Source organism: Trematomus bernacchii, unplaced genomic scaffold, assembly GCF_902827165.1.
Source record: "Trematomus bernacchii unplaced genomic scaffold, fTreBer1.1, whole genome shotgun sequence".
NCBI lineage: Eukaryota > Metazoa > Chordata > Actinopteri > Perciformes > Nototheniidae > Trematomus > Trematomus bernacchii.
In genome coordinates, this window is record NW_022987727.1 from 2365275 (window position 1) to 2376610 (window position 11336).

Genomic DNA, 11336 nt, shown 5'->3' on the forward strand with positions numbered 1-11336 from the left:
TACCTTCAAAACCTCTCTTAAAGAGCACCTTCGGGGGAGAGCATTGCAAAACTGGCCCCGGTAATGGTACAAATCTCAACCTGTCGTACAATGGACAGCTTCCCCCCCCATCTATGTATATACTCGCATTTTAGACTCTGTTACTAACTGTATATCTGTAGACTTGGTATGTCTTAAATGTCCGGTTAGGATGTATTAGAACGAAATCTAAAATGAAAATTGTAAATAAGCCATCTGTATGTAAAAAACCACCTGTATGTAAATTGTAAATAAGTCATCTGTATGTCAAATATGTCTTATATGTCTTAAATGATATGATGAATTGGAAATGGGGGACCCTGATGTAAACAAGACGAAAGTCTTTCTCTGGTCTGCATCCCCTTAACAATTGTATGTTTTGAGCTGTACTGTACTGTACCCAATATACAAGCTGTTAATAAACTTTTCAATCAATCAATCAAACTTCTCAGGTGAGTGGAGCAGTAATGCTAACGTTAGCAGGTAACGTAAGCTGCTTTAAAACACAGGAAGCATCAAATCCTGGGTTTCCTAACACAAATAGTTTATAAAGTAGCTATGTGGCAGAATAGTGGGAAAGGATAAAGAAAGGGAGAATATAACAAGTTAGTACTCTTACAGAAACTGACATAGGCTTGTTTCACCATCCACAATGTGTGGCTGTGTAGGCCTAACGGTGTGCTCACAATGTTTGTTGATGTAACATTGTTACTAACTTTTTGAACAAACAAATACAAAAATAAAAGCCAAGGACGTGACTATGGTAATCAGTTATTTCAGGTTGGTGTTTGACAGACATTCACTCTGGATCCAGTCATCCAGTGGCGTCTTCTTCCCCAGTTTCACAATGTCTGTAGTAGGACGGTTAGCTCACATCCGAGGCCTCGATCTGAACCACCTTTACAGTAGATGTTAACCTCAGGGGTTCACTTAGGAACCATCAATACATTCTGCTACCGTTTAAATAATATGAGATTCCAGGGCTGATTTTGAGTCCCATTTCGCCCCTCCTGGACACCGACCTAAGAAGACCCACCTCTTTATTTTGAATTGTATCAATTCATTTAGTAAACAAATACAAAATTCAGCTGTTTTTTACTGATAATTTTTTCATCTGTTTCCAGGTCTTGTGACCCAAAGACACCAATCATTGCAGCATTGTGTTACACCACTGGGCAGGTAGGACACAACTCTTGTTATTGTTTATCAGTGTTTTTTGTTTTTTTTGTGTAATATAATAATATTCTTTTTATTTTAAATAACTTTCTTATCATGTGACTCAGTGACTCCACATACATACAATATAGTAGTAGTAACTAAAATGGAAAAACAAGACAACTCTTTTTATTGTACTTTAGTCCCCTTTTTATGTAATATTTGTATTGTAAATTGGGTGGGTTAACACATTACAGAATGAATCAAAAGAACAAGCTTACCGAAAGCTTCCTGTTGAAAGGCAATTCTTTGTAAACGTAAATTCACAACTAAAACTCAGTCTATTCAAATAGGGATTGTGGGCAGATTATTTCCTCAGAATTGTCAAATCTGCGCATACCACAAGTACGGATATTTCTCAAGTTCTCAAGTAAATCCTTACCTTTAATGATTGAAATCCCCCATCATGTGTACATTAAATAGTTTCAACATCTCTTATCTTTAAAAAATATTAATGTTTTTAGAGCCTGACTGAAAAAGGGTTACCCCATTCAGAAGCCGTGAATTAATTAATTTTGTATTTCCTTGTGCTGTTTGTTTTGTTTATTGTTCTAGTGACATTTGCACTAACAAATGGTTCGGATTTGCACGTGTAGTCAAAGTTCAGAAAATTGAAATCTAATTTACATTTTAAAATTCTACTTCAGTACAAATGGGGACATTTAAGGTCACTCATCTAGAAGTGTGAGTTGTCAAAGTGAGACACTATATTCTGAGTAGTCATATGTGGATTTTACATGTAATTATTATTTTGTACATGAAGATTGGTGTCATTCACTTGGGGCTGGCTTTGCTAATATTTTTTTAATTGCACCCCGAAATTTGTAGGAGCTCAACAGATTTTCCACTGCAGGCGGAACAAAAACGGGGTTCTGAACAGAGTTTTCAAATTGTTCCACTGCAGAAACAACCAACCTGAAACTGACACAACAAAAGTCTCTCGAACAGGCCAAAATGTCACATGAATAAAAGCAGTCTAACGTTAGCCTTATACATCAATAAAACTCAGCCTATTTCAAATGTTTTTCTCAGAAGAAATTCAGCACCAGTGTCTCTGAAGTATTAACATGCATGAACAGTGCACATATATTATAATCTATTTTAGACATATGACATCTTCACACAGTATATGTGCAGTGACAGCCAGACAGAAACAACTGTCATCAAAGACATTAATTTGATATTTTTGTAAGATGTTGTGTGTTTTTGTTTTTTTAAATCTAGTGATAGACACACTAAGAAGTGGTTATGAATTGTAGTCAAGGATTAGAAACATTTAAAATGAAAACACATTGTTGAACTCTCCTTCAGTTCACTTCAATACTGATGGGTGCATTTAAGGTCACACACTGCAGCGATGTGTGTTGTCAAAGCAAGGAAGAATACGCTGTGTTTTCGTATGTGGGTTTTACATAATTTGGTTATTTGCACTTCTGATTGCTGCCATTCACTGAAAGGGTTGTCTTTTTTGATGTACTTTCTGAATTGCACCTGGAATTTGTATGTAGGAGCCGCCGCAGACAGAGTTTCCACTGCAGAGGGAAAAAGGTCAAAAGCAACCTGAATCTGACATAACAAAAGTCACAAAGGCCAAATGTCGGTGTGAATATAAGGCAGACTATTTTAAGCCTTATTCATTTTTAACACTTTCCTGTTTTCAAATGTGTTTCTCGGAAGAAATTAACTGCTTATTTGATCTTTGAAGGCTTAACATTCAATTTAAAGTTCAAATATATTAAAAACTAAGATATATATATATATATATATAAGATATATTAAAGCAACACTGGAAAATACAATAGATAAATACATAATCTTTACTTTAGGGTGACAATATATAATATGTTTTACCATTTTATGTTTTTTTAAGACCTTTTGTTCATTGAGAAACTGATGGAAAAACTCTTAATGTATAAGTCAAACCAGAAAATCACTTTAACAATAAACTCAACTTTATTGACAGTAAAAAGTTTTGAGAATATCAAGGGGCACGCATTTGTAACGGCAAGAACATCTTGAAAAGCAACACGACTTGTTAAAATAATGAGGCAGTTTTACATCTTTAACTTTGAGGTAAAGTGTTTTGTCATGTTACATCTTTCACAAAATATCGTATAACATTGAAAAGTCCACACAAGGAGACAAAAACCCATGCCTCATTTTCACTTCTTGAAATCACTTCACATTTTCAAAAATAATTCGCAATTCAGGGAAAAGCAGAAAATGACAAGCACACATGCTATATTCCATTCACACACATTTCTCTATTTATCAAACCAAGTGCATTTTTAGGTTACTTTTTTCTCGAACAGTTTCAAGTATATTTTTGCCTGCAATCGAAGGAAATTAAGTTAAACTATGAAGCAGCAAACCAACAATAACAAGTAAGAATACTGAGTTTGGTGTCATTCATGTTCCCAATATTAACATTATCAGATAACTCACCATACTGTAGCAATAAGGTATTAGGGTGCTATAAAGAAGCAGGAGGTAACATTTCATGGACTTGAGGAATATGCTGGATAAGATTTGGAATATAGCTGATTAAATACACCAAGGCTAAAACAAACAACACTAAATAGATAATCACAAGGGATAACTGACAGATCCAAACTGATTTGTTAATCTTTAAATATTAATTAAATTAATTTGTTTTCTCATTATGCAAACTGTTTAAAAACTCAGCCTTACCTGCTGAGTGCAAAACCACAAAATAACGATTGTAGTTTAACAGATTTTTTAATTCTCAGTTACACATTGCAGCAAACTTGAGTGTAGACCGCAGAACCAGTGCACATGGTGGGTTTCTGTAAAATGTCAGCTCTGTTAAAAATACACTGGTGTTGCAAATTAGATGATCAATTATTGTGATTACTATGCAATTTATCAGTGCAGTAGAACAATCACAGAAAAAAACAATTGTAAAGCCATCAAGTGATTAGGCAAGGATGTTCATATATAAGCAGGGAACCTAAAAAGTGCAATCCTGTAAAAGCACTCTGGGCCATCTTATGACAAGGCTCCTGGTCTGATCTGCACCAGTATTCTAAGGCTCACTTTAAAATCCTAAAAAACTGTTCTAAGCCTGAGCCCTGAAGGCCCTAAAATGTTTTCAAGTTCATTTCCCCTCACAATTTCATTTTGTCCTGATAGTCTCACTGCGTTGTCTCTTTGTGAAGCATTGAGGTGACTTCACACATGCTGTAAACAATGTATTTCCACAGCAACACACTACTGTAAGAGTTAAGGCAATCCATTTCTGTGCTTTGTCTGTGACAAAAGCTTTTCCTAAACCCAGAGCTACAAAGCTCTCAGTGCATATTAGGCTTACCTGACACACGACACAGTACCCTCCTCAACCACGAAAACAAAGCTCTTAGTGCATTCTTAGCGTACCAAATAGAATTAATAAAATGTACATGCCATGCTTTCCTTAACAGCCTGTGCACATGACCTTTAAAAGGTGCTAACTAAATCACTTAGGAAAAGATGGCTAGTCAAGTTTTTTTGAGCACCACTTCCCCTCCATTTTTTTTAAGTCGAGAGGAAATCCTCAAAGAAGGCACTTTTGAAGCAAAACCAGTTGTTTTGCCAGATGATTTGATATGGGAGTGCAATCAATCATAGAATGTATTTTGCCTCCACTGAACTTTAAATGATGCGGTAAAAAGATTGTTTTACTCACTTTAGTTTAATAAATATCCTCACAATAAAACCACATATCCTTCTACCTACACTAGGGATTTAAAGCAACTGATCTGGTGCAGAACAAACAGGAGCCTACAACTTTAAAGCGCAACAGTCACCTCTCCTAATTTGTCTACTATCCCCTCTCCTCAGTCCACCTGATGCTCTCCGCGGCTGATGTGAGACGAGAACTCGTAGCGGTCCTGGCTGCGGTGGCCACAGATGTTGCATTCGAAGGGTTGGCGGAAGCCATGGCAACCCATGTGGATGGTGAACATGACATGGTCAAGGAAGAGGATGCGACAGTGCTGGCAGTGGAAGGAGCTCACAGCCCGGCCATCCCTGTCTAACACCTGCACAGTCCCCCTGGAAGAAAGGGGTGAGACAGGGTTCCTCTTTGCTATGGTGGGGGGCACAGGACACGCTCTCCCCCACTCCAAGTCTTTGGCCCGCCTGGGGCTGGAAGTGGGATGGTTGCGGGGCAGTGCTGGGGTCTGGTAGTGGAGGTGGTGGTTGTTGGAGGTACTTGTCGGGGCTGTAGCCCTTGTGCTCTGCTCTTCTGCTGTGCTCTCTGTGTCTGTAGAGTCGGGGCAGCCGTTGGGCGAGGCAGTGTGGCTGGGGGCTGAGCGTTGGTCATCGCGGCCTTCACCTACCTCATGCCCAGCGAGGCCTAGTGACACTGCCACCAGCCCACCCCCACCACGTGCTCTGGGGCCTTGAGGATTCACGTTGCTTTTGATTGAGCCCATAACCGTGCGTAGCTCCGTCAGGAAGGCAGGATGGAGCTGAGACAGGGCAGGCGGCTCAAGGTGATCCCCTTTACCCCTGCTGCCTTGGAGACGGGAACCAGCCAACCCAACAAGGTCCCCTGCTGTCTGAGAGTTCATAATGTCCCCCTCTTTCTCAGAGCCGGAGGACAATTCATAAGGTGCTTCAGGTAGGTCAAGGTGCATGTGCTTTTCACCTGTGAGAAGGAATATCAATAATCACTATTTTCCCGCCTCGCGGTCGAATGCTTTGAATTTCTTTGAGATTGTCATGATTAGCATATAAATTCTTGAGGAACAGAAAATAACATTTTTGTAAGGTCACAGTGACCTTTGACCTTTTTGACAACCAACATCTAATCAGTTCATCCTTCAGTGGAAGTGGATGTTTTTGTGCCAAATAACAGGGTGTCCGCGGGGTCTTAAAAAGTATTAAAAGTTGATAAATCAATTTGGACAAAAATTAAGACTATTAAAAAGTATTAAACGGCATTTTCCAAGGTATTACATTTTGTAGCTTGTTTTCAATAAGTATATAAATTGTCCAAAGAGCTTGTATTCTACAGTGTGCCTGAATGTAATCATTGCGTTGGTGTGTAGTGTGATTCTGTGTAGTTTATTTATGGCAGCCCGTTGGATTTGACGTCATCTGAACAGGACATCACGCGCTCACTGCTTGATAGCGTGCGAAGGTCCGTTTACGCCGGTTGTTAAACAACATCGTTATGGGGAAATGCAAGTTTGCGTCCAAATGGTTGGAAGATAAGGAGGAAGGACAATCAATACTGTATATAGTAAATGTGAGGTAAAGTGTCGCCAATGTAACCGGTTAAAACTCCAAGTGGCGATGAGGTCTTAAAATGTATGGAAAGGGTCTTAAACAAGGTCTTAAAAGGTATTCCATTTGACTTCAGGATTCCTGCATATACCCTGAATAAGAAAGAAAACTTGAATGCTTTCCTGTGATATTGGGTTCTTGAGAATGGGACAAATGGATGTAAAGAATGAGAAAGTGATTGACGACACAACGCTGACGCAAAGGCATTATAACAATTAACATCGATTCTGACCCGTCACTGCAGGACAACTGTTGACATTAGACAAAGACCCAGTTCATATGATTTATGTTCTTTATCAAGCTAAAAACATATCAATATAACTATATAATGGACATTTAAAAAAGGAATATGCATGCATAGTAGGTTATACAGTACACTTACTAATTCTGACAAACATGGATTGTCTTTAACAAAAATAAACTCACCTAAAAACTTCTGTGGCGTTGACCTCTTGCGTTTGGTGATGCTGATAGCCAGTCTATCCACAAACTGGACTTTTTCATTGGATGGCTGGAGCAGAGGTTTAGTAATTGTCTCCATATTTACTGACTCTTCACCTTAAAACAGAAAACACATAGTCATCAATATACCAAATAACTCATGTGCATAAATATGTTAAACTTTCTTTATTCAATCTATTTGCATTTACAACAATGCAGAAACGTATACGTTTGTTGGTGAGTTTCATGATTGCTTGATATGTTACCCTGTGCTGTCTGTGCGCCGACTGCTGTCTGGTGCTCCAAACTCTTCAGATAACTATGGCAGCGCTCTAGATGTTCATCCAGTGTGCTCTGTTGTTTGTAGCTGCGACTACAATAGCTGCACTTGAAAGGTTTGCCCACGGTTGGAGAAGAGGCTGCAATTCAGAAAATTCAGAAAATATATTAAATCGGATCTACGGGTATAGCTCAGTGATTATTGCCAGCGGCCCATATGTGGTCTCCACTGCCAAGTATGCGGGTTCAACTCACTATCATAGAACGTCTTTCCATCTGTCTTCCCCCTCCGCCTTTATCTATCAATGAAGGCACTATCTGGCCCAACAAAAAAAACCTTAGACGAAGGAAACTGTTGATCAAACCTAAACCCATAGTGGTGATGTTTATTATTGTATTTGTTGGAGGGGATTTTTGCAAAGTATAACTTATTTATGGCTAGGTATGAGAAAATGGATTTCCCCGTTGATTGGCAATTCCTGAAATCGTTTTATATTGCTCGCCACTGACGACAGAAAACGCCTCACCCTTCACCGCAACGTTTCCTCTCCGAAAGCCATCGAAAAGACTGACGTCAATTCGCTGAAATCCAGTTTGCAAGAATCTTTTCTTCGAAAATGAACCTGAGACCCGAGGAAATCCACCAAACAAGACCTACTGTAACTAGAGGGTGTCAACACCTGTTGAATGTGTGTTCCAAAATCTATAGAGCCAACAGGATTTCCTGTTTTCAAAAACTGTTAAATGTCATATTTAGTCATGTGTTTTACAGTACATTCTGGTGAAGATGACTTCCTACTTTCTTCACAGAAGGGGGCCGTTCTAATGAATCCCCACTGTTACACACTTTATAGCCTTCATCATAATACAAGTAATAATAATGTTATGGGACAACTGCATCCATCAGGTTCACTAAATAATTAGGTACATGAAAAAGCTCTTCATGCTTTTGATGATAGTTCCTGTTGTCTGGCACTTAAAGCTCACTTTACCTGCATGTGTGCGCAGATGTCCAGCCAGGGCGTCTCTCCGGCGACAAGCGTAGTTGCAGACGTGACATTTAAAAGGCTTCTCTCCTGAATGCAACTTGATGTGGCGCAACAAGTTCCCCTTCTGGGTGAAGGAAGCTCCACACTGGTTACACTGGAACGGCCTCTCACCTATGAACACATGGATAAATGGACAGAGGATTTAATGACATTGAAGGTAGTATTCTGTCTCTAAAATGTACTTGTTGGCTTGTCCTCACCTGTGTGGCTACGCTTGTGCACCATCAGCACGTTGGGTCCAATGCAGATCATCCCGCACACCTCACACTGGAGCTTCCCATTGGGGAGCCGGATAGGTCCTGGTGAAGAAGTATTTGGACTGGCCATGTCATTGTAAATGCTTCCTCCGTCTTTTCCAGCCCTAGCGTACTCTGTGCTCCCTTCCTCCATGGGGTCCCCTCTGTCATCCCTCCTGATATCGTCCCTCACAGCCTCTCTGTTCTCCGGCTGTGGAGCACCTGGTGACTCATCATCGCTGCACAGCTCGACCTTGATGGAGTTTTCTGAGTAGAGCGGGTAAGGGAAAAAAAACTCATTGACTTAAAATATTCATTTCATACAGACTATGGGGCCACAATGAAAACCGGGGTATAATAACTGACCACTAAGGGAGCGGTGTGGTGAGGACTGCTGACTGTTTGGAGATCTTACTGAAGGGCCCTGCGACCCGCTATAAAAATCCTGTTCCGTAGATGATTCTCCTCCATTACCTGAAACACAATAATGCCCATGTTATTAAGGGAAACATTGAAGCCTGGAGACTGTACCTACCAATATACAAAGTTACTTCTTTACATATAAATGTACCTGGTGCATATGAGCGTCCATTGCAGTCATCAGCATTCATTCTCTCCCCAGATGCCTACAAAAATAGGATACAAAAATCTAAATGTTACTATTTTCAAATTGTTGTTGAATTAATTTCTTAAATGTTAATCACATGAAAATAGCATATATCAACTTGGCTGCTTATCATATAAAATATCCTTACCAGCTCTTTGTTACAAGAATAAGAATAGCAAAGATATAGTTCTTTGCTTTCGGATCTAAGTGTCTTAGTTCACTGTTATATATTAATTAAACTTCTGCCCTTATGTATCATGTAGATTCTTCCACGCCGTGGCCAGCAAATGAATATGAGAAGTCTCACATTTATACAGACTTAAAGTTTTAGAGGAGGAGTTAAAACTCCAGGGTTGGACAAAATAGCTGGAACATCTTAAACCTCATTGACTCAAGGAGGGAAATTAAGCAATAGAGCAGAACAAGAAGACAGAGATTGAAAGAATACGGATGGATAAGAACATTACTTTATGGCTACAATAAACAGATTTTTGCAAATCCAAGTTAGAAAGCTATAAATAGTATGTTCCTTAACCAGTGTTCATAAATGTAGCCTATTTGCAAAACCAGCATATGTATGATATATTCCGTAATTATATAGCTTCACAAACCTTCTCATTTTTTTTTGAGAATACAGGTTATATTTATTTTTTGTAGTTCCTTAGTTCTACTGTTCCTGTTATTTTGTCCACCCCCTCTGCATACTTGTAATTGGATAATAATTATTCATTTGGGTTTTTAATTCTAGGTTACATAGTGCAGTTACCTCAAGTGGTATGCAACACATTTTCAACACTGGCGGTGTAGAGTAACAAGGTTTCCAGAGAACATGTTGATTTTTTGTGACCACAGTTATGGTGAAGCTTGGTTTATTTTCATGATGGAAAAAAATGGACAGAAAAATAACACAGATGCTGCACCTTTTGCTCAAATGGATGACAACAACAATGGACAGAGGAGACTGTGAAGCGGGAAGGGGGGGCGGAGACAACGGATCGCAGGGAAAATGAATATCCTGGCATTGGCCGCGCATGGGGAGCAACAGGCGCTGATGCAGCCCGGAGACGCGCCAGTCACACCAGGGCACGCCGATTAAAAAAAATAAAGGGGGGGGGGGGGGACGCGCACCAGCGATAACCCTTGTCTGACAGTCCTTTCAGGGCGACTGTGCTATAAAACATACTGCCTTACATGTTCAAATAACTATCATGCCTCTTCTTCTGCCATAAGCGTGGCTACTTGTTGTAGCTGCTCGGTGGATGTGCTCCGTTAATGTATGACACCAATCAGCTCATAGACGGTCGAGACAGCGGCTAGACAACACGACAATTTGTTGCAGGAGTTGCCCCGGTCCAAATTGTCCGCATGAAGGCGGCTGTCATCCAACATCGAGCCCGTCAAAGCGGCCAGGGCTATACAATGTTTCTCATGAGCCGTTGCTATGGCACCCGACCACACGACAAATGGCATTCACCCAACCAACTATTCAAAAACATGCCGCACTTCCACATCAAAACCGACGGATAGTCTTACCGAGCGCCGCGGTGAAGTCCACAAGCCTTCACCTTACCTGGCGACCGATCGGTGTTTTCCTTTTTTAATTGTCTGGATGGCTTTTTGTTTTCCCAGGCGACGACAGCATCTCCGGGATTTTTTTTTTTTTTACCTGGGAATCCCAAACAACTTCCGGGCCCATGCTGGGATACAGACCGAATAATTGTACAACAGAGCTCTTGATTCAGTGATCGCCGAATGCATCGATGCATGTCAGCTTCGTGTACAGGTGCTAAAAATGTGATGTTATGTTTGCCATGACAATAACTAATAGGCAGACTTATTTTGGCTGATGAGCATACATTTTTGTTTGGATAAAGACACACTGGCTGCACAGAGGCCAGTTTACCTGCTACATGTTATCAAGTTATTCAAAGCAAATGCAGACAGTTTATGATAAAGGCCTCTTCCGGAAATGCAAGAGGATGGAGTAGGTTTTTTTTTTACAAGTTATTTCCCTTTTTTGGCGTCTGTCTTTGAACTATAATAACATGAATACAGCATAATTTAATTTTTTTTTTATTGAAATGCTCTAAAATGACAGGATATGTAGGCAACTTGGTGTTGTTAGGCAAGCATGTAATAGCAAGAAAGCACACAGTGAAACAAGTACAATTCTTGTGATGAAATAGTTTATGGTGACAT

The 11336-nt window shown here is 39.9% G+C and overlaps 1 protein-coding gene across 2 annotated transcripts; it reads right to left on the bottom strand.

The window, feature by feature from the left end:
• Positions 1 to 3198: 3198 nt before the first annotated feature.
• Positions 3199 to 11251, bottom strand: ikzf4 (IKAROS family zinc finger 4). 2 transcript variants are annotated; one of them, XM_034145217.1, is made up of 8 exons: positions 10671 to 11251; positions 9102 to 9156; positions 8897 to 9004; positions 8495 to 8797; positions 8238 to 8405; positions 7233 to 7385; positions 6952 to 7083; positions 3199 to 5884 (listed from the first exon to the last, which is right to left on the bottom strand). In XM_034145217.1, the coding sequence occupies exons 2-8, from the start codon at positions 9139 to 9141 to the stop codon at positions 5070 to 5072; spliced, it is 1719 nt and encodes a 572-aa protein (XP_034001108.1). In that variant the 5' UTR covers positions 9142 to 9156; positions 10671 to 11251; the 3' UTR covers positions 3199 to 5069. The 2 variants fall into 2 exon arrangements, with proteins under 2 accessions (XP_034001108.1, XP_034001109.1); XM_034145218.1 differs by lacking the exon at positions 10671 to 11251 and adding an exon at positions 9286 to 9373.
• Positions 11252 to 11336: the final 85 nt, after the last annotated feature.